Here is a 25,817-nt window from a genome sequence, read left to right on the forward strand (position 1 = left end):
TTGTATGGTCTGAATTATTAATTGATATTTATGTATGAATGTGTGTGTGTGTGTGTATACATGTATGTGTATATTTATACACACCCACATACACTCACTGGCCACATTATTAGGTACCTTTTCAGTTGCTTCTTAACACAAATAGCTAATCAGCCAAACACACAGCCGCAACTCAATGCATTTAGGCATGTAGAGGTGGTCAAGACAACTTGCTGAAGTGCAGACCGAGCATCAGAATGGGGAAGAAGGGGATTTAAGTGACTTTGAACGTGGCGTGGTTATTGGTGCCAGGCGGGCTGGTCTGAGTATTTCAGAAACTGCTGATCTACTGGGATTTTCACGCACAACCATCTGTAGGGTTTACAGAGAACGGTCCGAAAAAGAGAAAATATCCAGTGAGCAGCAGTTCTGGGGACAAAAATGCCTTGTTGATGTGAGAGGTCAGAGGAGAATGGGCAGACTGGTTCCAGATGATAGAAAGGCAACAGTAACTCAAATAACCAACCAAAATCCCTGAGGAATGTTTCCAACACCTTGATGAATGTCTGCCACAAAGAATTAAGGCAGTTCTGAAGGCAAAGGGGGGTCCAAGCTTTCACTAGCATGGTGTACCTGATAAAGTGGCCAGTGTGTGTGTGTGCCTAGTTAGGTAGGTAGATCTGTGTTGTTCCTTCATTGCCTCTTGGTTCTGGTTCAGCGGGGTTTTAGAATAATAAGTCCTGCATATTGACACAAGTGCCAAAAACCATTGCTTCTGTGTGTACTATCCCATGGCTCTGTGTCAGGGAAGCAGTAGCAGTATCTGGCACTATGGCTGACGTGTCCTCCTCTCTAATGCCTCATTAGAGCTGCAGTATGTCTTAGTGTACTTTAACCTGAAAACAGTAATGGTCCCTCTGTGCCACTGCCACGTGCTGTCTGTGTAGCGCAGCCATCTGCTGTTTGTGATGCCTTTATGCTTTTGGGGAGGGGTGGGGTGGGGGGTGGGGGGTAGGACTGATGGTGGAGCTTACAAAAATCACAAAAATTTCAGGTTTATAGTCTTTCCCAATAAAGCTCAGTGTCATTCAGAGTAATATGCTTTGATATGAGTTTATGTTCACTTGTATAATGCAGAAGCCAGTATGAGCATTCTGTGTACATGGCGGTTTCAGCTAATCAAAAGCCTGGCTGCCCTGCCATGCTCACGCTCATTTTTAAATCCCCCTCTCCATCTGTTAAACACGCGTTTCCCTCCTGCATGTGCTTTCCTGCTTTTCCTTTCATTTATTTATGTTTCCACAGTTTATTTGTCTCGCAAATGACCTGTGCAAGAGTGTGTGTGGCCACCATTACAATGATTTGCCACATTAATTCTAGCTCATCAAGAGCTTTATCCCCAGTCTCACCAAACCAGCTAATCATGGCATGGATTTATGCTCTGAACCACATTATTGACCATGCGCTCAACCCACTCCCACCTAACCCCCCCAAGACTGTGGCATGTATGTGCATGCGTGTTGCAAGGGGGCCCAAGCTGAGTTATTCGACTGCCTGGAGTATATCCTCAGGCTGCTTTCACCCCTCGATATCTGTTTGCTGAATTAATGGAGGAAATCTAGCAGGGTATCATGACACTGCTTGTAACTCAGCTGGTGGATTGTGTAGCTTTTTGGGCCCAGTTTCTTCCTGCCCTTCACATCAATAGTGTGGCCTTCAATTATTGAGGAGCTACGTACTGCTGCTCAAAGTGAGCAAGGTTACTATATGACCTAAAATATTCAGTGCTGAGTCTGTTGAATAAAGAGGTGTGTGCGAGTCTGTGTGTGCGTGCTAGTGTGAGATGATTCTACAACCTACTCTGCTCTTTCACACATTCACTTTGTGAAAATGAATGCACTTGGTGCTTTTTTTTAAAAATGTATGTGCTATGTATTATAAGTAGATCTGGGAGGTACAGTTCTGTTTAAAAGTCAGGAAACACCCATTAACACATATAATTTCCAGTCAAAATGCCTATTAAATGCAAGTTATATATTTAATGCAAGATATGTCTGAAAAAAGAGGTGTTTCAAAAGCGAGTATCTAGAAAACTAGAAAATATTATCAAAAGATTCAGAGAAAATGGCACTCCTAAAAACCATGCAGGACCTGGTAGACCACCAAAACTGTCACCATCAGATAAATAGTACTTAAAGCTTTCATCTTTTAAATACAAAAGAAAAATCCACAGGTGTTTCTGTCTATCCTTCCTCCGTGAGAAGCCAACTCTGAAAAGAAAAATAGACCAAATTCACAGCAAAATAGACCAATAAATAAATAAATAAATAAATAAACAAACCAAATGAAGCACATGCGGGTGCTCTCAGAACAAAGGACTGACCACTCCAGAGCCCAACCTCAACATCGTTGTGAAAAGCAGAAAATGCAACCAAGTAATGCTGGATTTTGAAGATGCTGAAAAATTTCTCTCTAGATTTCTTTGAATAACTGAAAGCAAATCTTCAGGAAAGAGTAGAAGCTGTAATACAGGAAAAGATTGGATACACTGAAAATTATTGAAAAAAATGAATGTGCTTCGTTGTTAAGGCATCTGTGTAATTTTCTGTTTAGTATATGTTTCCTGCTTTTTAATAATACAAAATAATTAATTGGACTAGACGTAAATCAAAATGATCTTGCTCAGTAGTGTGTACTGTGAAAACTAAAGTGAAAACTGTTATGACTTCAACTCATGTGGCTTTTTCTGTGCTGTGAATTAGGGCTGAGCTTAATGACAGTTTGTCATCATCATGATAAATTACATCACAGTATGTCACAATATGCTTTTCTGTGCATATCATGGATATCCTCTGTACTTTAACAGAATATAGTAATAAAAAAACAACAAACAACTCTGCATCCAAGACAAACTAAACATGAGCATGGCCATCTTAAATAGCTCTTATAAACTCAACAAAATATTTTAGATCAGTAGTGGCAACTCTGCCGCTGATGGCTGCTTGTAGATGCTTCTGTGTTAATCAGAAGCTGTTTATAACTGTGCATGCACAAAGCGAGTCTGTTTTTGACACAAGAGAAGGCTGGGGCAAAAAATGCTGAGGAAATGTGTGTTTTACCAGGTGCTTGTCATGACGTGTTGCCACAGTTTATTACTTCGACCATTGTTTTCTTTCTCAGTCTTGCACTATGTTGGAAAAAGCAGGTATGAGTTAACAGATTTGACATTAACAATGTGAGGAAGAAAATATCAGCTTGTAAAACCGATTCAATAGGCAAGGTGGAGCAGTAAATTTAGCCTGGAATAGCAAGCTGTCTTTATTAGACCTGTTGCGTCCAAAGTCCAGCATGGATTTGAGGATGAGTAGAGGTTTAAAATCAAACAGGAGAAACTGTCGGAGAGAGTGATGACGAACAGGTTTCATTAAAAGGAGCCAAAGAATCTACTAAAGTACTAAAGGAAAGAAACGTTCCAACTGCATTTGCTTTCATAAAGTTTAGACAGATTGTTGCTTTATTCGTTTACTTTGAAGGACTTTGAAGGACTAAATTTAATGTAGTAACGATAATAATTGTTTTATTGTGCTCTTTATATAATTATTTTCTGAATAGTGGAAAATAACATGGAGTAAACATGGTGAGAGTGAGTACACGTGATGCATGGTAAAGGGCCAAAGCAGTCTCAGCTCTCATTACCTCTACAAGCACAGACTTCCCCTCCTGAGTTCTGTGCTAACACTACAGCCTCTCATAGCACAACTCATATTTGAGGAATGTGTGTACAGAAGCCCCAACTGAAAGAACAATATCTCACAGACAGTGAGTGAAATCGAGAGAGCCATTTCAAATTTCTCTCATTCTCTCATAACCTGTTCCCCTATCACCCTCTAGGGGGAGATCTGGGATTTTTTTCGCAGCACTCCGGGGTGCGCGTTCCCCCATCCTTCTCCGTTTTCAGGTTCTGACTGAAATCTTTGCCTGAGGGCTGTCCGAATCACTCGCAGCTCATAGAGAGTGGAATTAGCGTACAAGGCTGAGTGTGAACGTGTTAGCGTCAGTGCTAAGGACTGCGGTGTCCCTGGCTCCCCGAGCCGGTGACTGAGTAGAGAAAGTGCTGATCCCACGGCCTTGTGCAGCAAAAGAGCCAGAAACAGGGGGGGGGCAGTGCACGGTCACCCTGTAAATTAGTGGCTTCAGTGGGAACAGTCGCTAGCGCTGCCATCGACATGGCAGAGGCTTCCGTGCTGCTTAGTTAGCTCCACGTGGCACACTAGGTGTCAGCCAACTCGACTCCTCCTAATGAAGCAGAAGATGGCCACAGCTACGACAGGACTCATCTGCACAATGCTTCCCTGAGGAAAGAGACCTCAGGTTTAGCCTATTCAGGCAACCTTTTCCAGCCTTGCTACATTTCTGTAGATTTTTCACTTTGAATGCAAATGAAGTCAGATATGCGATGGCTGTTCATGCACGCAAATTCCACTGTTCTCTGTACACGTGCGAGTGTGTGTGCTACACCACTCCACTCTCAGATAGCTTTTGTACACTGTGAATTGCAATTGTGGTTCCCCACTCTCTTCCTTCCCTCTGTGAGGGTTCTGATCCGAAATTTCGCCGCTGGGCATGAATGTCCCCACGGGGGATTTGGACCTATGACCTGAACCCCTTAACCCATTCTGCTGAGCCCCCCCTAATGATTGGCCTCTGTTTTCTGACACAGAAAAGCCAATACCCAGCAGGCAAGGCCCGGGTCAGCCGCAAAGGCCCCGGAACATCAATATTTCATCCCTTCTTTCTCAGTGAAAACCTCAGGCGCTCGCCAACACTGTAGCCCTGAATCCCCCCCACCATGTCTCCTTCATATGGTAGATCACTGCCAGATTACTGAAATAGAATCAGCAAGAGGAGCAGTGTTCCCTCGACCCTGTCTTTCAGGACAGAAATGTTTCCCTGACTCAGACTGCTGTATGAGGTTTGAGAGATGGAAAAGGTATTGGATAAAATACCCACATGAGATGTCTCGGATGGAATAAAAACTTGTGAGGCCTTTGCCAGTCACCTATAACATGCTATTGCATAACAATGTGCAATGGCAGTTATGGAATATACTTAACATGCTTATTAGGTACACTTATGTAGAAGTGTGATGCACCTTCTTTGGCCTTCAGGACAGCATGAATTTGCCTGAGTATGGATTCAGCAATTCACCATCTGCATGATGTAAAAGTAACCTGGATTTGTCAAACTAGGTACCTTTTTTTTAGGGCTCTGTGATTTCTGTGATGCATGGAAAATGGCCAAAATCACATAATGAGTTCTTAAAAGCTTGTGAGTTAGCACTGTGAGCATTAACTGGTAAGGTTAAAACAAGGGCATACCTAACATCACTAATGTTTACTTCTTGTTTGTTTGTTTGTTTGTTTGTTTTTGCATTTCTTCAGTGTAGCTAAAGTATCGTTTGTTCAAGTGAAAAGTTCTCATCATTAAACAGCATATTTCACATCAGTATTTTAAGGGAAGCAGCATCAAATGTATTCAGTGTTTGTGTATTTACCATGGGTGTTTTCGGTCTGACTGAAAACACATGCATTAATAAGATCCTGCTGGTGTACGTTCATGTTGATTTGATCTATTTCAGCAAGTAAAAAGCATTTGAGTGTTAATAGAACTTTGTTGCTGAGTATCTTTAGTCTACAACACTTGAGTGAGAGAGTGAATTTATTCATTAAACCCTAAACTTAAATATTCTTACTACAAATTATTTCCAGTACTGTGCAAAAGTTTTAGGCATATAAACAAAATTTTAAATAATTTACCTCAGCAGTGAGTTTATCACAGTATACATTAGAATAAAGTCATATTCATGATTCAAATAAACATAAACACAATAAAAAGTAACAAGAATTTCTTGGGTCCATATTTTTTATGACACCTTCTACCAACTACATATAGTACTGGGCTTCCTCGAGGAGAGGTTTGAAAATGGTTAAACGAACAGACATCCATAAAATCACTATATATATATATATTAGTACATATTCTATAAATTTTGTTTATTCAAATAACACTTTTCTCAGCAAATAAACACTACACAAATAAATAGATTTTGAAAATGTGTCTTGGGTGCCTAAGACTTTCGCACAGTATTGTAAATGAGTAAAAATCCCCCCAAAAAATCAAAGTAAAATAATTCTCAAACCCAAAAAGGGAGAAAATTGTATTGGAAAAACAAGAGATCAAAGTGCCCTTCTTTTTTTGCAACTTCGGGCTAGAAACTGCTCTGCTTGATTTATACCACATAGTCATGTGATATATGACCTGTTGGAATGTACAGTTTGTAGTAAGTTAGTCATCTAGCAAATCAATTTAAATCTTCTGTATTGTTTATATGTAGTACTTTCCTTATTAGGCTGGGCAGAAAAGCGTGGTCCACATAGGTGTATCAGATCAATCTGATGCTGCCCAGAGTTCTTGGAGAAGGTTTTTCTCTCTGCACTGTATCTACTCTAAAGGGATGAAAAAGGTTGCCGGCATGGAAGCGTATTGTGTAGATACCTCTCCTCACCTTCAAAGCCATGCCTTAGTTTGATCAGGGGCACAAAGCGAAGAACTTCAGCAAACATCAAACAGACCAAATGGAGAGAGAGAGCGAGATAGAGATGGGGAGAGGGAGAGGGAGAGAGAGAGGGAGAGCGAGGGAGAGAGAGGGCACACACCTTCATTCCTGACATCTTCACTGAAGCTGTATCTGGCTTGATATGATGCCTCTCACCAAAAAATGATTCAAATGTGCCAGACGTCAATTTCTTAGAAACTTGCCTGGCCTTAGTTGAGGTAAGAACACGAGTGAAAACGTGAGTTTGGGTATGATTTGTTAGGAAATAGTTCATGATTTGGCCAGGATTTCATTTGATTATTTAGGAACTGTCTAGAATTTTTTTAGTGGTGATGCAACAAAATGAAAATTCCTAACCAAAACTTAAATTGAAGTTCAAGACACGTCTAGCCAAAAACTTTATTTTTAAATAAATTTAAATAATTGAATTGGAAATTGACAGGCTTTTTGCTGTCTTATTTATGCTTTGGAACAAGCATGCTAAACTTGAAAACTACAAAGTATTAATGAAAAGGCACTGATAAAACATCAATAAGACAAAACTGAGCTGTCAATAAAAACAGCTTAGATGAAACAAATATGCTAAAATTATTACACTAGTTTATTATTACAGTCTTAGTTTTTTGGGTTTTTTTTTTTTGGACATTTCAAAAACCAGTGCTACAGATGACATGGATCTGCTATCTGCTTCTGTTGTTTTGTCATATTCTACATATCGAGCCAGATGTTTTCAAGTTGTATCATCCTGTATTGTAGAAGTTTTTGGGTGCTGAATTCCTTCTTGATGATTATAAGCTGCTTGTCTAAGGTCCCTTATAGAAACTATGTATAATTCCACGTTTTCTTTTCCCTCCTTTGATTTGCTGCTGCTCAGACTGTTTGAACGCATCTTGACTGGCAAGGGAGAGCAAAGGAAGCTGTTTTTAATCACCATTTCTCATTTTCAGTATCATTCAAATGAAGCTAACTAAGTGTTAAACTATAGCCCTATTTAGTCTTTTTGTTTTTCTGATAAAGTTTTGTCCCTTTTTCTCTTTTGGCCGAAAACTGAATATGCTACTTTTTGAAAATGTTTGGCTGAATTGTCTCAGTGGCCAAAATGTTCCATTCGCTATAATTTCAGTGAATCACAGTTTTTAGAAGTACACTGAACATACAAATGTAATTGGGGAAATGTAAACAGTGGTGTTTATAGACTACTTAGCAATTGCACATGTAAAAGTGGGTGTATGTTTTGTTGAAAAATGTGTCTAGATAACATTCCAAAATCAATGTAGCGCATCACCACCTTCAGATTGATGCTTTAAGATGCAAATAGAGGCCAGGCCTCTGTAAACTAAATGGTTCACGTAGGGGTTGTGCCAAGGGACCAAAGCAAAGTGGGTAAAATTGGGCTGCTGGATCGCTCCTTCTGTCCTTCTGCATCATGTTTATTAATCAGTGCTAGAAGCGCACACATACATCAGTCTCACTTGGACATAGAGATTCATTTGCGCACTCCCTTGTGCATGCACCGCAGTCACCGAGTCCTAGCAGAGAGCAAAGGCGATTCTCTGTGACAGCACGAGTCTCATATCTCCCAGGTAGAGGGAGTTAATAAAGTAATAAAGCACTGTAGCGGTATGTGTGTCACAGTTTGATACCCCCAGACAGCCATCCTCTCAGCTGCTCTGATTAAGGCCGCGAGGTTACACCAATAGGCAATCATCACCCAGCACATAACTCAGAGAACTGCTCTACCCTCCCTCTCTCTTGCTCTCTCCTTCTCTCCCTCTTCCTCTCTTTCATTTCTCTCCACCTGTCGTTTTCTCTGCTTGCAGTGATGGATAGTTAGGTAGGCAGGTAGGCAGGTATCTAGAAGAATGGTGTGAGTTTTTTTTTTTCTTCCTCATGTCAGCTCCTTTCCGTCTCTTCAGGCTTGTTGGGGTGCTTGTGTATGCTCACACCGGCCTCGTCTCCTCTGATTTGACGCGAATGAATGTGAGCAGTTTGCCGGTACTGATATGTTGAGACTGGCCTGTGGACTGAGATCATGTCTAGTACTGGAGCCGTGTGTCTGGATAATGGGAGCAGATGAGTGTGGCTCTCTGCAGGACTAGCAATGGCTCTGTAGGGTGCCTGAGGCCTCTCCACCAACACCTCAGTGCTTATTTCACCAGTACATCACTGCTCACCAGAACTGTGGCTGTTTTCAGAATAAATTTTAAATGGCTATTTCCTACTTTGGAAAATTGGGCACACCATATAGAACATTATCATAAGAAACATGAATGGCCATCTGATTGCTTTCTTTAGAAAAATCAGGAGCACTGTGTGGAATGCTCTTATAGGAAAATAAAATGGTTCCTTAATCACTATTCCCTACATTGGAAAATCAAGAGCATTGTATAGAACACTATCTATGACAGGGTCATCTGGGATTCTCTGCTCTCTCAACTATGCTATCTGGACTAGCGGTCAACGATGATGATGATGATGACTTTCACAGGAACAGAAATGACCTAATCACATTCCCTAGATTGAGAAGTCAGGAGCACTGCCTGGAACACTGTTATAGGGAATTTAAATGGTTCCCTAATTCCCTAAATTAGGATGTAGAAAACTGTTGCAGGGAACAAAAGTGGTCTCCTTATCAATGTTCCCTACGTTGGGAAATCAGGATCACTGTATGGAGCAATATAACAGGGATCAGAAAAAGTCACCTAATCACCATTCTCTGCATTGAAAAATCAATATATAAAATGCCTTTATAGGGAAAAGAAATGATCCCCTAATCACCGTTCCCTACATTGAATAATCAGAATATAGAACACTAGCAAAAGGAACAGTCTCCATCGGAAAATCAGGAGCAGTATGAAGAGTGACTGAAGTGGGTTCACTGTTCCCTGCATTGGATAAATCGAAATATAGAACCCTATTACAAAGAACAGAAAGTCTCTTTGTCACTGCTTCCTACATTAAAAAGCAGGATATAGAGCACTGTTATTGGGGACTGAAACTATCCCTGTTCACTGCATTGGAAAATCAGGTGCACTACATAACAATATTAAAGGGAATAGAATTGAAGTAAATTATCACTCTGTGACAGTAGTCACATTCTGTGGCACACAAAGTATTGCATCATAAGTATTCCATGTCGACTAGGATACATCATTTGTACACTACCCATGCCAGTGCATCTGGTTTCTAGAGTACTCTGGATATTCTCCACACTGCTATAGAATGGCAGACACACAAGTAGTGCCCTGTATGATGAATAGAGAATATTACATTTTCTTTTTAAATGGTGAGGTTTTCTTTGCATGGATGACAGCTGAGCACATTTTCCTCACTTGTCTTTGAACTTCCAAAATAGAAGTTTAAACAGGTTTTACTCCCAGTATACAGTTTAGGAGAGCATTGCGTGGACACAAACTCATTGGCTCCTCACTGTCATGCCATGTGGCTTACATATAAACTGAAATACTGAAGGCAGTAATGGCTACTGACGGTCTCCTCACAATGCCTTCTTAAAGTACATGTAAACCTCTGTCTACAAGTGATATTTTTTTTAGGTCATTTCATTCATGCTTATGTTATGGTCTGCGGAGTGTGTGTTAAGTAGAAAGATATGTGAAGGTGAACAGGGCTTTGGTTGGTGCATGCATGTTTGTATGCACGAACAGTATCATACAAAGAGACTTGTCTCTTGCTGTTTTCTATATTGAGTAGTCATGCTGTGTGTGATATGACACAAATAAAAGTCAATAGCTCTGCATGTGACTGAATTGATTGTGTGTGTGTGTGTGTGTGTGTGTGTGTGTGTGTGTGTGTGTGTGTGTGTGTGTGTGTGCGCACTTTGTCCTGGTTACTTGTGTCCCACCTGAAGTGTGTCAGCGACTACCTTCCACTGTCCCCATTAATTAAGTCCCCATAATCAGCCCTGTTCCCCCAAGGGAGAAACAGAAAAATAATTAAAATGATCAATGAGGAGAGACAGTGAGGGCCCTGGTCTTCATTCTTTCACAGAAATAGACCACAGACCTTCCTTTATAAGGAGGTTCAAGCATCTTTTGTTTTTGCTTGCTAGCTTTCTCCTAGCTTTTTTTTTTGCCTTTCCAATTTTGGTAGTCATCTCTATCTTTGCCTTCTACTTCATCTTCTTGTTTTCTTTCTAATGTCTCTTCCTTATTCTTCCTCTGTTCTTCTTGCTTGTTCGCTTTCCTTTTGCTGGGTAAGGTTACAACTGGACAAGCAGTTGAACAAGCCCCACTGTTCAAACCTCCTTGTCTTACCATTAATAACATCAAGTACTGAATGTAATAGTGGTTACTAGTGTACAACTACTCGAGTTGTGCTTTGTATGCAAGGGGAATGTACTGAGAATTTATTTGCACCCAAGACTTCGGCCACGTTTTTCCTTTTTTTCCTCCTGCATTGTGCATTGTGTCTTCCATCAGCCTGAATGCACATGCAGTGCACATGCTCACAATGTTGTTCTCGAGGTTTTAGACATCTGGTTTTATGAGATATCATCACCCTTTGGTGTTTGAGGCATTTGTACATCTGGATGGAGAAAGGCAAAATGGCTGTTGATATAGATGCTTTGTACGTGTGTGTGTGTGTGTGTGTGTGTGTGTGTGTGTGTGTGTGTGTGTGTGTGTGTGTGTGTGTGTGTGTGTGTGTGTGTGTGTGTTCTTTAATAGAGGAGAAAAACTGGGGTCACATTTTATTTGGATAGACCACTTCAGATGGTTTTTAGGTTTCATTCAGCTAAATATCTACTAAATTGACCATGATTTTCTTTAACTTTCAACCTGCTCTAATCCTAAGCCTAACCTTAACCTCAACCCAAAATCTAAACCCAACCCTCACCCTGGTCCAAATCCTAACCCTAACCTTAACCTCAACCCAAAATCTAAACCCAACCCTCACCCTGGTCCAAATCCTAACCCTAACCCTAACCCCAGTTTCAAAAGATAGCATGTTAAACATTTTTACATCTGTAGATAATCTGTAGGGGACTATAGTGGACTACTAAAGTGAGATCAAAACTGGGTCCAGACACATGTATGAGGCTGCAAAGAAAGTCTTCCATAAAGAAACTAAATTTTAAAAGAGCCAAAAGTTTCAAGTCACATCTTTACAGTATTATTGTAACCTCTTGTTACTGGCCAGTCATTTTGAGAAACGGAGTTAGCCATGTTGAATTTATGAATAGGAACACAAATAAACAAATTGACTTTGAGTTCTGTTCAGCAGACTCCCAGCGCATCTTAAAATGGAGCAACTACAAGAAGAGATTTATTGTTTGATACATGTGAAAAGGCCAGAGCTGAATGCAAAAAAAAAAATGTTCTGGATTCTTTCCATGCGGTTGGACATATGCAGGTGCCCTTGCAGCCCAGGCCTGTCTGTTGAGTGTCTAATTAAGTGGATTTCACGCTTGTTTGGTCACTTTGACAAGGAGGTGACGGAAGATGACTTCAGGGTAATTGCGCTGGACGTAACGTGTGGCTCTGAAGCTTGCTCTCACCACTGTATGTGTGGAAGTGTGGTGTGTGTGTGTGTGCTGTGTTTTCTAAGCCCCTGGTATAGTTGGGAATGTTTCCATTGCTCTCATTTACCCTTGAAGGGTAGACCCGTCTTGGCTGTTTATTGGCGTAAAGCAACGAAGCCATTGATTTTCATTAAGTCCTCTCCGTGGCTGGCATGAAAGATGATCATAGGCTGTCCTGTGTGAAGCCTTCACATGGCCAGCTGTAGAAAGCTGCACTTCTCGGCCCCTCATGGGGCCTGTGCTCTTTGAACAATACCGCTGGCGCTCCATCCGTCTCTCTGTTTACTCATGCTGGCCCATGTTTGCCTACATTTGCACAGTAGAGCAACTTTTGTGCACTGCACTGCTTGCCGAGCTGGATTGAATCATTCATGCTGCCCTCCCAGTACTGTCCCTGTGTGTGTGTGTGTGTGTGTGTGTGTGTGTGTGTGTGTGTGTGTGTGTGTGTGTGTGTGTGTGTGTGTGTGTGTGTACGCGCTGTACGTAGGCCTTTTTGACTGTGGCTTTGTGCTGGGATAATATGTACACATGCAGATGAGGGGTTTTATCATTTTCACTGCTGCATATCAGTAGGGTTATCATTGTACAGGATATCTGGGAAGCATCCCATCCCTTTTCAATTCGGTAGACACACAGTGCATGATAAAATGGAGCAAGAGGAGGTTTTTCAAGCTCCAGAACAGCTTTTTACACTTTTAGTTAATGATTTATTCAATATGGCCATTGTTTCATGATTTGGGGTCTGCCCAGTGCAGGTTTTCTGCTCTGGATATCATCATCATCATCGTCGTTGCCCGCTAGTCCAAACAGGGTTGCAGTTGGGAGAGCAGAGAATCCCAGATGACCCTGTCCCCCGCAACTTCCTCCAGCTCATTCCCGGGGACCCCAAGCCGCTCCCAGGCCAACTTGGAGACATAATCCCTCCAGCAGGTCCTAGGGCGACCCCGGGGTCTTGTCCCAGTAGGCCGTGCCTGGAACACCCCCACCGGGAGGCGTCCAGGGGGCATCCGGATCAGATGCCCGAACCACCTCAACTGGCTTCTCTCAATGCGGAGGAGTAGCGGCTCTACTCTGAGCTCCTTCCGGATGACCGAGCTCCTCACTAAATCGCAGAGCGTGTAGCCCGCCACCCGACGAAGAAAGCTCATTTCCGCCGCTTGTATTCGCGATCTCGTTCTTTCAGTCATTACCCACAGCTCATGACCATAGGTGAGGGTGGGATGTAGATCGACCGGTAAACAGAGAGCTTCGCCTTTTGGCTCAACTCCCTCTTCACCACTACAGTCCGGTACAGTGACCGCATTACTGCTGCCGCCTGTCCCAACCCACGGCCGATCTCACGATCCCTCTTCCCATCACTCATGAACAAGACCCCAAGATACTTAAACTCCTCCACCTGGGGAAGGTCCTTTCCCCTTACCTGGAGTGGGCATGCCATCCTTTTCCGGGCCAAGACCATGGACTCAGACTTGGAGGTGCTGATCCGCATACCAACCGCTTCACACTCAGCTGCCAACCGCTCCAGCGAGCGTTGGAGGCATCCATGTGATTCCGCCAAAAGAACAAATAGCTGCAAATAGCAGAGACGCCACCCTCCGGCCTCCACACATAATGCCCTCCTGACCCCTGCTACGCCCTGACACTCTGTCCATGAATATCACGAACAAGAGTGGAGACAGAGCACAACCCTGGCGAAGTCCAACGCTAACCCTGAAGGAGTCTGACTTAATGCCGAGTATACGGACACAGCTCTCACTCCGGGAGTACAGAGATTGGATAGCCCGGAGTAGTAGCCCCGGCACCCCATACTCCCGGAGGACCTCCCACAAGATATCTCGAGGAACACGGTCATAAGCCTTCTCCAAGTCCACAAAACACATGTAGACTGGGTTGGCAAACTCCCATGCCCCCTCAACAATCTGTGAGAGGGTGAAAAGCTGATCCATTGTTCCACTGCCGGGACGGAATCCACATTGTTCCTCCTCAATCTGAGGTTCAACTATCGGTCGGAGTCTCCTGTCCAGCACCTTGGCATAGACTTTCCCAGGAAGGCTGAACAGTGTGATACCCCGATAATTGGCACACACCCTCCGGTCCCCCTTTTTAAAAATAGGGACCACCACCCCAGTCTGCCAGTCCAAGGGTACTTTTCCCGAGGTACATGCAATATTGCAAAGGAGTGTTAGCCATGACAGCCCCACAATATCCAGAGCCTTAAGCATTTCTGGACGAATCTCATCCACCCCCGGTGCCTTACCACTGAGGAGCTTACCAACTACCTCAGTGACCTCCACCAGGGAAATGGAACTTGACACCCCAGAAGCCTCTGGCCCTGAATCCCGTGAGGGAGGCACGTCTCCCGGATTAAGAAGTTCCTCAAAGTGCTCCTTCCACCAACCGACAATATCCTCATTCAAAGTCAGAGTTTCTCCACCCTTGCCGAATACAGCTTGGGCGCAGACACCCCGACCCCTCCTGAGTCGCCGGACAGTTGTCCAGAACCTTTTTGAGGCCGAACGAAAGTCTTTTTCCAAGGCCTCACCAAACTCCTCCCATGCCCTGGATTTTGCTTCTGCCACCGTTGCAGCTGCCACCTTTTTTGCCTGTCGGTACCTATCTGCTGAATCGGGAGTCCTTTGGGCCAACCAGTCCCTAAAGGCCTCTTTCTTCAGCTTGACGGCCTCCCTCACCACCGGTGTCCACCAGGAGGTTCTTGGGTTACCGCTCCGACAGGCACCCACAAGCTTTTGGCCACAGCTACGCCTGGCAGCTTCCACAATGGAGGTTTTGAACAGGGTCCATTCAGACTCCATGTCCCCTACCTCCTCCGGGACATGAGAAAAGCTCTCCCGGAGGTGGGAGTTGAAATCATTCCGAACAGGGGCCTCCGACAGTCATTCCCAGCACACCCTCACTATTAGCTTGGGCCTACCGGGTCTGACCATCAGTCTTCCCTGCCATCTGATCCAACTCACCACTAGATGGTGATCAGTTGACAGCTCAGCACCTCTCTTCACCCTAGTGTCCAGAACATATGGTCCCAAGTCAGATGAAACGACAACAAAGTCGATCATTGACCTTTGACCCAAGGAGCTCTGGTACCATGTACACTTATGAACATCCTTGTGTTCGAACTTGGTGTTCGTTATGGACAATCCATGCCTGGCACAGAAGTCCAATAACAACTCACCATTCGGGTTTAGATCGGGCAGGCCGTTCTTCCCAATCACGCCTCCCCAGGTCTCCCAGTCATTGCCAACGTGAGCATTGAAGTCTCCCAGTAGGACTATGGAGTCTGTAGGTGGGACCCTTTCCAGAACCCCGCCCACTCGCTCCAGGAAGGCCGAATACGCTGACCTGTTGTTTGGTGCATACGCACAGACAACAGTCAAAGTTTTCCTCTCTGCGATTTTAATTTGCATTGAGGCGACCCTCTCGTCCACCGGGACAAACTCCAACTGCCTGGTCACCAGCCGGGGACTTGTGAGTATCCCCACACCCGCCCGGCGCCTCTCACCCTGTGCAACCCCTGAGTAGGAGAGAGACCAACCCCTATCCAGGAGTTTGGTTCCAGAGCCGACACTGTGGGTGGAGGTGAGCCCAACTATATCTAGTTGGTACCTCTCAACTTCCTGCACAAGTTCCGGCTCCTTCCCCCCCAGTGAGGTTATATTCCATGTACCAAGAGCTAGTTTCTGCTGCAGGGGCCTAGGCCAACTAGGGCCTCCCCGCAATCTCCCACTGCCAATATGGCACTGCACCGCTCCCCCATGCTGAACCTTGCGGGTGGTGGGCCCACATGGCCTCCCCACGTTGCCTCTTCGGGCTGAGCCCGGCCGGATTATGTGGGCTGCCCGGCCACCAGGCGCTCGCCATGGAACACTACCCCCAGGCCTGGCTCCAGGGGTAGGTCCCGGTGACCCTTACCCGGGCAGGGTACACGATTTCTTGTGCCCGATGTGCATGGAGAACTTTGGATCGTGTTAGTCTGGGTCTTCACTCCAGACCTGTTCGCCCTGGGAGACCCTACCAGGAGCATATTGCTCCCGACAACTTAGCTCTGAAGATCCCTAGACCACACAAGCCCTTCCGCCACGACAAGGCCCCGATCCAGGAAGGGTGCTCTGGATATGAGCAAGCTATACTTTGCCTTTCCACTATTTTTGTAAGAAATATGTATTATGAAGTTTGGTACATGTTTATGTAGGGTTGTCATAGGAATTTGTATTTTGATACCAGTACCAATTTTAGAATGCTTGATATTAGAGATGTGTAATGATATGAGAATTATGTCTATCAGGAGATGGTTTCTTTAAAAAAATCTTCATTGAACAGATGTTTACATTGGAACAGTATTTCAAACCAATATATGATGATGTAAATATTGTGATCTAGAAGTGCAGAACTTTAGAAGAGCAACTCTAGGTGACTGCTAAAATGTCTGTTTTATTCATTTTGCCACGTCTGTAACACTGCAGAAGTAAATGTTTCTGATTTCTCTCTATAATGCCAATCCAAGTGGATTTAGGCCCAATTTCTACATTTTCTAAATGTTTATGTACTGGTAGACATCAGAGATCAGCATAAACATACATGAAAAATTGTGGGTTGTTGGCATCGGCATCCAGTTCCCATATCAGTGCATCCTTACTCAAGGGCCCAGACAGATATTAATGCTTTTAACTAGCATTTCTGCTTTTATAATTCACTTTTTTTCAATCAATGCAATACTCTTCAAATGTTAAATAAGAACCTATTTGGGTTCATTTATTTCTGACACATTTAGTTGAACGTATTAAATACAGAATGCTGCCACATTGCACTTTTACAACAGTCACATATTGAGCATTGTTTGTGCTTGTGACACAACATTTTTGACCTTTAAGTTTGTTGATATGTGCGATTTCATTTCATATTGTGCAGAAATTAGTGGTGTGGTAATACTAATTGCTCATTTATGAAATGATGCTTGACTAAATATAGTAACTTTTCTGTTTGCTTTATGAAACCTCACAAATAATCTCTTGTGAAGACCAAAATCACATGTGCTATAAATACTATGCCTTGCAGAAATATTCAACCCACTTAAGTCATCAGATTCATCCATCTGGATTACGAAAGACACTTAGAATTTTTTCTTCTTTCATTTTATTTTAAAAAGACTCGAGGGGCTCAGGGTTAATTAACTTAAAGTGGTTATTGTTTTATGTAAGAAGATTCTGTGGCAAAAATTACTAACAGAAAAATGCTGTTTGCAAAATCCTTGTGTTGTGGAAGCCCCAAGTTTACACAGATTAAAGATATTGCTGTAACAAGGAACACAGTTGGCTTGTAGTTAGGCTCTAAATCATTACATGAGTAAATTTTCCAGATAAAAGAATTAATATATGTACCATTGGCCTGACTGAATCTAAAGGAAAGCTGTGAAAATGAGGACCATAGACCATTCTAAGAAAATTTTAGATAAAGTTATAGACATGCACAATAGAGGAAAAGGCTACAACTGATATCCATTATTTGAATATCTGAGTGAGCACTGTGTGATAAACTGTGAGAAACTGGAAAGCACAGATGGATGTTGTCAGATGGATGATACAAAATACAAGGAGACACTACAAGACGGTCTCCTTCAGTCTGCTATAAAGCTAAAGCTTTCAGCAGGACAGTGATCTCAGACAAAGCAACACAGGAATGGCAGAACAACATAAAAGTGAATGTTTTACTATGTCCAGATTTCAGTCCAGTTGAGAATCTGTGGCACTGTTTAGAGAATTGCATTTCACAAGTATCATCCAGCCAACCTGGAGCAATTCTCCCCAGAAGAGTGGGTGAAAATCAATCCCAAGGTGCATAGCTGGTAGAAACTTAACCCAGCAGACGTAAAGCTGTTATTTCAGCAAAAGATGGTCCTATAATAGAGCATATTGGTTTGCAATAAAAATTCTTGCTGGAAGAGTCTGTGTGTCATTAGTAATCTAGATGGACCAGGTCACTTTTAAGAAGCTTGAATCTTTTTGCAAGGCACTGTATGTGTTTATTGATTGAACAGGACATATTAGTTATAATGATCAGAAAAGTTGATCAGAGTTCTAAAAAAATGTTGCAAAACATGTTGCTCCTTGTGAAATATTACTTTCAATCATGGGTTTATGACATGTTTGATTGTATATACAACCCCATTTCCAAAAAAGTTGGGACACTGTGCAGAATGTAAATAAAAACAGGATGCAGTGATGTGCAAATCATGTAAACCATATTTTTAAAGGAAAATGTTGCAAAGACAACAAATCAAATGTTAAAACTGAGAAATATTATAGTTTTTTGAAAAATAGTTGCCGGTTTTGAATTTGATGGCAACAACATGTTCCAAAAAAGTTGGGATGGGGGCGTGTTTACCACTGTGTTACATCACCTCTTCTTTAACAGCACTCTATAAGTGTTTGGGAACTGAGGAGACACTACTGTAGTTTAGAAAGTGAAATGTTTTCTGTTCTTGTTTGATTCAGGATTTCAGCTGCTCATCAATTCAGGGGCTCATTTGTCCTATTTTTCATTTCATAGTGTGCCAGATGTTCTCAGTGGTGACAGGTTTGGACTGCAGGCAGGTCAGTTAAGCACCTGGACTCTATTAATACGGAGCAATGCTGCTGTAATACATGCAGAATGTGGTTTTACATCGTCTTGCTGAAATTATCAAGGCCTTCCCTGAAAAAGACATCACCTGGACAGCAGCACATGTTGCCAAAACATGTATGTAACATTTAGCATTAATGGCGTCTTCACAGATGAGCACATCACCCATACCATGTGCTAAACCATAATGAATACTGGCTTTTGAACTGTGCTCTAATAACAAGCTGAGTGGTCTTCATTATTATTCTTTATTATTTCTATAAAGAATTTAAAGCGTTGATTCGTCTGACCACAGGACACTTTTCCACTTCCCCGCAGTCCATTTTAAATGAGCTCAGGCCCAGAGAAGGTGGCAGCGTTTCTGGATCCTGTTTATATTTGGTTTCTTCTTTCTGTTTTAGAGTTTTAACTTGCATTTGTGGATGCAGTGATGAACTGTGTTCACAGACAGTGGTTTTCAGAAGTGTTTCTGAGCCCATGCAGTGATTTCCACTACAGAATCATGTCTGTTTTTAATGCAGTGCTGACTGAAGGCCCAAAAATCATGGCCAGCAAATACTGGTTTTTGGCCTTGTCCCTCACATACAGAGATTTCTCCAGATTCTTTGAAACTTTTAATGATATTATGTACAGTAGACGATGAAAAGCTAAAGTTCTTTGCTGTTTTATGTTCTTCTTGAATTGTTGCACTATTTGATGGTGCACTCTATCACAGTGTGGTGACCCCCTCCTTGTCTTTACTTCTGAAAGACTCCGCCTCTCTGAGATGCTCTTTACATCCAGTCATGTTACTGATCTGTTGTCAATCAACCACCAGGTGTTTTCTTAGCATTTCAAAACTTTACCAGTCTTTTGTTCCCCCGTCCCAAATTTTTTGGAATGTGTTGTTGGCATCAAATTGAAAACGGGCAAATATAAAAAAAAAAAAAAAAAAAAAATTCTCTGTTTCACCATTTTACATCTTGTCTCTGTACTATGTTTGGAAAAATATAGGGTTTTAATGATTTGCACATGATTGCATTTTGTTTTTGTTTGTATTCTGCACAGCATCCCAACTTTTTTGGAAATGGGGTTGTATGAATTTTGAAACTGATACCTATGGAAAATCATAGGTTCTCTTAGTAGGAGATTATTTCCTTTGTCTGAGTGTGCGAGGGACGGCCTGAAGCCACAGCAGTTTGTCTAACCCTGACCCAGTTTTTCTCCAAGGGGTCAAAAAATCATCATTAATCCACACTTAAAGAGCGAACGTTTCCCTGCTGATTGTCCCACTCTGTTGACAGGCCGAGCCTGAAGGCTTCTCCCACTTCCACCTCTACGTGTGTGCTGCCTTCCTGGTGCGTTGGAGGAAGGAGATTCTGGAGGAGAAGGACTTCCAGGTGAGTTTGGGATATTCCCATCAGTGCAGATATGTGTGTATGTGTGTGTTTCTGCCTTGCCTGGTGTCTTTGCCATGTCTCTCTGTAGTCCCCGAGCTGCAGTAAGTGTCCTCGTTCGGGCCTCTCTATCCTCATTAACTGTGGGGGTCGCCGGGTCGTTGCGCTTGCATTAGCTTGATGACAATGGCAGCTGCTGTAAGGTGACATTGCACCAAGCACTTAGGGTGGTCGTCCCTTCGCGCCTCTCTCTCTTTCTTTCTTTCTCTTTCACTCTCTCATCTCTTGCTGTGTAGGTAAGAGTAGGTTAAGGCTTTAGATGAAGTATCATGAAGAGGGTAGACAGATGTCTGTTATAAGTGCATTTTGGTTGTGCCTGTTTATTAAGTCACTATGGTAGCATCATGCTCTAAATAAACAAAGCACAGAATCCAATTTAGGCATTTAACAATGGTGGAGTGGTTACTCGGGAGAGTCAGAACAATTCCCGGTGGGCAGGTAAGACTTTGGACGAGTTACCATGGGCTAACATAGACAGTTGTGTGCAACAATTTGAGCACCTCTGGTCAAGTTACATGTTTTGTTTATTTTCTAAGTGAAAGAAAATTCACACATTCTCTACAGAGAACACACTTCTAGATGTGATTATGCAATTGCTGTTTATTTGTAGAATTCAACATATTAGGATGCAGGGAGGGGGCCAAAAATGGCCTGTGCAAAATTTGTGGCATGTTTTATATTTTATGTTTCATATTTTTCCAATTCCAATACAAGTAAAAATGAATAGAAATGGTACACTTAAATTAGCAAAAATTTACATATTTATGTTTGTTCCCTGTCATGTTAACTTACTTTCACTTAGAAAATCAAAAAGTATTAATTTGACCAGGGGTTGTTTAAACATTTGCATTCAGTTGTAAAAACATTTTTAAAAAATGCATTGGCTATTAAAAACTACATTGACAAACTGTAACACTATCAAGTGTGTATGTGTAGTAATTTAGGGCTTAAATCAGTTCCCAGTTCTTTGTCACTAGTGGTATAGCCTTGGTTTGTTGATTGATCAGCTAATTTAGTGGAGTAGATCAGCCTGTTCAGGTGTCACTCAGCAATATGAATCCGAAGCAGATTGCATTCCTTTTTGCACTGCATATCAATGTAGCAGTGTTCAGTTTTCATATGTGAATCTTATGAAGATTGGCAATGTTGGGGGAAAAGAAACAAGATGGCATTAAGAAGACAAGCAAAAAAAGCACTTGAGTAGGATGGAGTGAAATGATTCAAAATATGAGCAATATCTGATCAAGTGGGTAGTAAGAAATGCTGACAGGAACTTGGTGAGCTTGCGTAAGTTTTTAGCATATTAACTGTGATGATTGTTGTATTTAAGAAGGTTTCTTCATTTTTCTTTTCATCACCAGCTGACCATCTTGGTTATCTCACTGCATATAACAAATAAGGGTAGGAAACATAGGCGAGGAAAATGCTCTAGCTAGCCTTGCTCTGCTTAGTTAGCTCTTGGCTAATTAGCTATAAGTAATTGTCAGAAATTAAAAAGTGATTTGACCTAAAATGAGATTAGATTTTCATTCAAGGTATAACAGTAAAGAGATAAATAAATCAAATAGCTTAAATATATATAGTTTTTCATTCATTTGTTGAACAGTCATCCAAAACAATGTTTTAGTTGGCAAAATATAAAAGTAGCTGACCCTGAAAAAAAGCATTAACCGGAGTTTTCACCATCAGCATCAACATGTGAACAGATAAGGCAGCAATGAGAATAGTGCACCATCCAAAGATACCCAGCCATCTTCATCTTGTGACCACTGATGAAGGACCACAGGATGACTAAGAAACTGCACAGCAATAGATGAGCTATCATGTCTGACTTTACATCTACAAGGTTGAAGAACATGGTAGATCCACCACCCAAATAATATATGCTCTGGGGTGGTTCTGACCATTGAGGAACAGAGCAAAAGGGGGCTTACCAAGTAAAGAAACAGATGGACTACAGTCTGTAATTGTAGAACCAGTAGAAAGAGCACCTGAATGGTAAGTGGAGCTGAAAAAATGCACATTGAGTATAAATAAAAGGAAGTGTTCCTAATATAATGCTGAAAACCAGTGACCTTAAATATACCAGTTAGTCTTAATCCAGTAGAAGTGTTGTGGCAAGATCTAAGACCATGGCAATCAGACAAGAAAGCCCATAGTCTAACAGAGTTGAAGCAGTTCTTTAAGGAAGAGTGGGCCAAGATACCTTCAAGTCAGTGTGCAAAGCTGATCAACAGTTAGAGATACATTTAGATGAAGTCATTGCCGCTCAAGGGGGTCACACCACTGTAAGCAGAGGGTCGCATACTTTTCCCAGCAAAGAAATTTAGTGTTGGATAACATAGTTTGACTGTAGATATTAACTCAGTCCTAAAGGGTTCACAAACTTTCAAGCAGCACGTATGTGTGTATCCAACATAGCTTACAGGGACATATTTATGTTATGGAATGTTTATTCCAAGTAATTCTGAACCATTTCTATTAGTCCATTCATCATGAAACCTAGTAGTTTAAAAATGGAAATGGAAAGTTTTCTTATGGCGGCAACAATGTAAGCTTTCTCCTCTCTTTCTTTAGCTCTGTCTTTCTTCATTACACTCTCTTATTCTCTATCCTCTCCTCTGTTTTGCGTTCTTTCCTGTCCTTCCATTTCCCTCTGCCTTTTCTTCTTCTGTAGATTGAACTGAAGCTTCCGTTTGTGTGTGTGTGTGTGTGTGTGTGTGTGTGTGTGTGTGTGTGTGCGCTTGTGTGTGCGTGTGTGTGCACGTGCACGCGAAGAACTTCGAATGTGTTTATAGAAATACTGTGTGTGCAAGTGAGTATATTGTTGAATATGCAGTGAGGCAGCGGTGCGTGGTATGTGGTGTGTTGCGGGGCAGACTGTTCCCCCCTCCCTGTGTTGATTGATTGTGTTTACAGTGCCCACTGATTCAGTATGATCCCCTGCACCAGCAGACCAGCAGCCAGCCAGCCTCTGCTTGGCATTCAGACAGCCATCCATGTGTCAGGGGCCGCACACATTCATCTCTGCCCTCCTGTGCTATGTACAATCATGAGAGGGAGATTTCTCTCTCCATCTTACTCTCTTTATCTGCAATCTCACTCAGTAATTTGCTTAAATGTTTTAAGGACCGGTTGCACCACCTGTAAGTATATTTAAATGTAGCATAGCTTAGCTGTAGCATAAGTGTTTACCAAGTTCAGGTTTTCATATTACTAATTTTACTTACCGCACTATGGCCAGTTGCACCAGGTGTGTATCAAGATAACGCCAGTGTTTACTAAGTTCATGCATTATGCATTAATAAATCAGAACAGATTGCACCACACAAACTTTAACGTTGAGCTTAGTAGTTATTTTATATTAATTAAATAGTAATTAAATATTTACACCTCCCCCTAAGCAGGTGTAAGTGTTGGCGAAATCATCAGAAAGCACATAAAAAACAAAAAGATGACGTTTTGAAGCTAAAAGCTAAAGCTAAAAAAGCTAAGCTAAAACCTCTAAACACTATGTGCTGTGATTTTACTTACAGCTATTATCATCACCCTGGTTTTAACTCCACCATTGCACCAAGCACTTAGGGTAGTCATCCCTTCGTGCCTGTCTCTCATTCCCTCTCATTCACTCTCTTAGTCGTGCTGCGTAGGTAAGTGTAGGTTAAGACTTTAGATGAAGTATCATGAAGAAGGTAGACAGATGTCTGTTATAAGTGCATTTTGGTTGTGTTTGTTTATTTCTGAACGTTGTCACTATGGTAGCATCATGCTCTGAATAAACAAAGCACAGAACCCGGTTTATGCATTTAACAATGGCGGAGTGGTTAGTCGGGAGGGTCAAGACAGTTCCCAGTAGGCAGGTAAGAATTGGGACCAGTTACCGTGGCCTAACAGACAGTTGTGTGCAGCAATTTGAGAACCTCTGGTCAAGTTAAATGTTTTGCTTATTTTCTAAGTACAACTAAATTAACAAGTTCTCTACAGAGAACACACTTCTGGATTTGAATACACAATTACTGTTTATTTGTAGAATTTTACTTATGGGGTGGGGGTAAAACAAATTAGCTGGTGCAAAAGTTGTGGCACGTTTTATATTTCATTTCTCATATTTTTCCAATACATTAAACTCATATAAAAATGAGTAGAAATTGTACACTTAAATTAGCAAAAAATACCATATTTATGTTTGTTCCCTGACATGTTAACTTACTTTCACTTAGAAAATCAACAAAGTATTCTTTTTTTTTAATGATTTTAACTCAACTATAAAGCTTAACAATCACAGCTCCAGCTCAGTGCCTAAATTGAGGCTGCCGTTGTGTCTCTTCTCAAGAAACCTCATTTAAAAAGCTGCATATTTGCTTGTCTCAGGGAAAAACTGAAGAATAAACAGATGATGGCTATAGATAATTAGTTTTATTCTTTAACTTGTACACATCATTCTCTTCTGTGCTTGATATTTTTCCGTTGAAAAAGTCAGCCCAAACTGCCATCGCGTTTCCTTGGCAGCAGGTTTATAGACTGGCTCTGACCATGTTGTCATCATGACATATGCATTAGTTAGTTGTTAAGTTGACTTTTGTATTTGTGGTGCAACCAAGTTGAGTAAAAGGACAGTTTGAAACAAACTAGTGTTAACTAAGTCCTGATGCTGTTTTTTGACTGCAAACGTGAAGCTAACACTCAGTAAAATGCAGCTACCGAACATCTAAACTGATGCTGCTGCGTCGGCTAGTTAGAAACTGTCGTTTGAAGCAGCTGCATATTTTGTTATCGCAAGGAAGTATTAAATTATAAACAGATCATTTCTACAAGTATTCAGTTTCATTTAATTCAACCTGTACACATAGTTTTCCACTATGCAGTTCTGGGCATCTGACCAGTCACAGATAATCCCGATGAGTTTTGAGTCATTCACGAATTTGAACAAATCTAAATTTTGTATAAAATTAGGTAGGCCACTATATAATCATATCACATCAGTGTTTCTCTAAGGTCTTTTAATACATTGCAAGGTAGATCAGTATCGTTATCAGTTTATACTAATATAATCACAATTTGCTAGTTTGTCCATATTGTGCAGCCCTACTCTTCGCCAGTTAGGCCTTCATGCTAGTAGACAGTGAGATTTAAATGACGTAATGGTGTAGTTTAAAGAAAGGTTGAGTATGCCTGAGAAAGAGGGAAGCTTGGGCCGTACTTCATCAAGATTCTCTCACACACTCCCATTCCTCATGGACTCAGGCTGCCGTAATGGATTGTTAGTGGGATCTTTTGGAAAGTACTCTGAAAACACTTTCAGAGATGGCTATAAATCTTTGTGCAGCGACTGGGAAGTGTAATGCAGTAGTTTTTGGCGTGAACGCCTGTGAATTTGATTCCTTTTTGTGATAATAATTATGGGTCACAGAGACAGACGTAGGCTGAAGGAAAGACTTGTGATGAGAAATGGGATACGGCTTCCATCCAAGGGTGTGGATTGGATCTAGTGTGACTCATCTACTCTATATCAGCGTATTAGAAATGTGATTATCAGGCTGTTCTTTGGGGAGGCAGTATGTCTGTCATCAATGGATTGTGCAAATGTCTTTCTTCCTGCCTGCAAGGTAATGGG

The 25,817-nt window shown here is 41.8% G+C and overlaps 1 protein-coding gene across 2 annotated transcripts in view; it reads left to right on the top strand.

Annotated features, from left to right (window-relative positions):
• The window catches only part of tbc1d22a (TBC1 domain family, member 22a), a 211,767-nt gene that overhangs the window by 160,024 nt on the left and 25,926 nt on the right, over positions 1 to 25,817 (top strand). For both annotated transcript variants that reach the window (XM_017697029.2, XM_017697028.2), the window contains exon 12: positions 20,051 to 20,146. In XM_017697029.2, coding sequence (XP_017552518.1) covers positions 20,051 to 20,146 — 96 coding nt within the window. The remainder of the gene's footprint in view (positions 1 to 20,050; positions 20,147 to 25,817) is intronic.

Source organism: Pygocentrus nattereri, chromosome 1 (genome assembly GCF_015220715.1).
Source record: "Pygocentrus nattereri isolate fPygNat1 chromosome 1, fPygNat1.pri, whole genome shotgun sequence".
NCBI classification, from domain to species: Eukaryota; Metazoa; Chordata; class Actinopteri; order Characiformes; family Serrasalmidae; genus Pygocentrus; species Pygocentrus nattereri.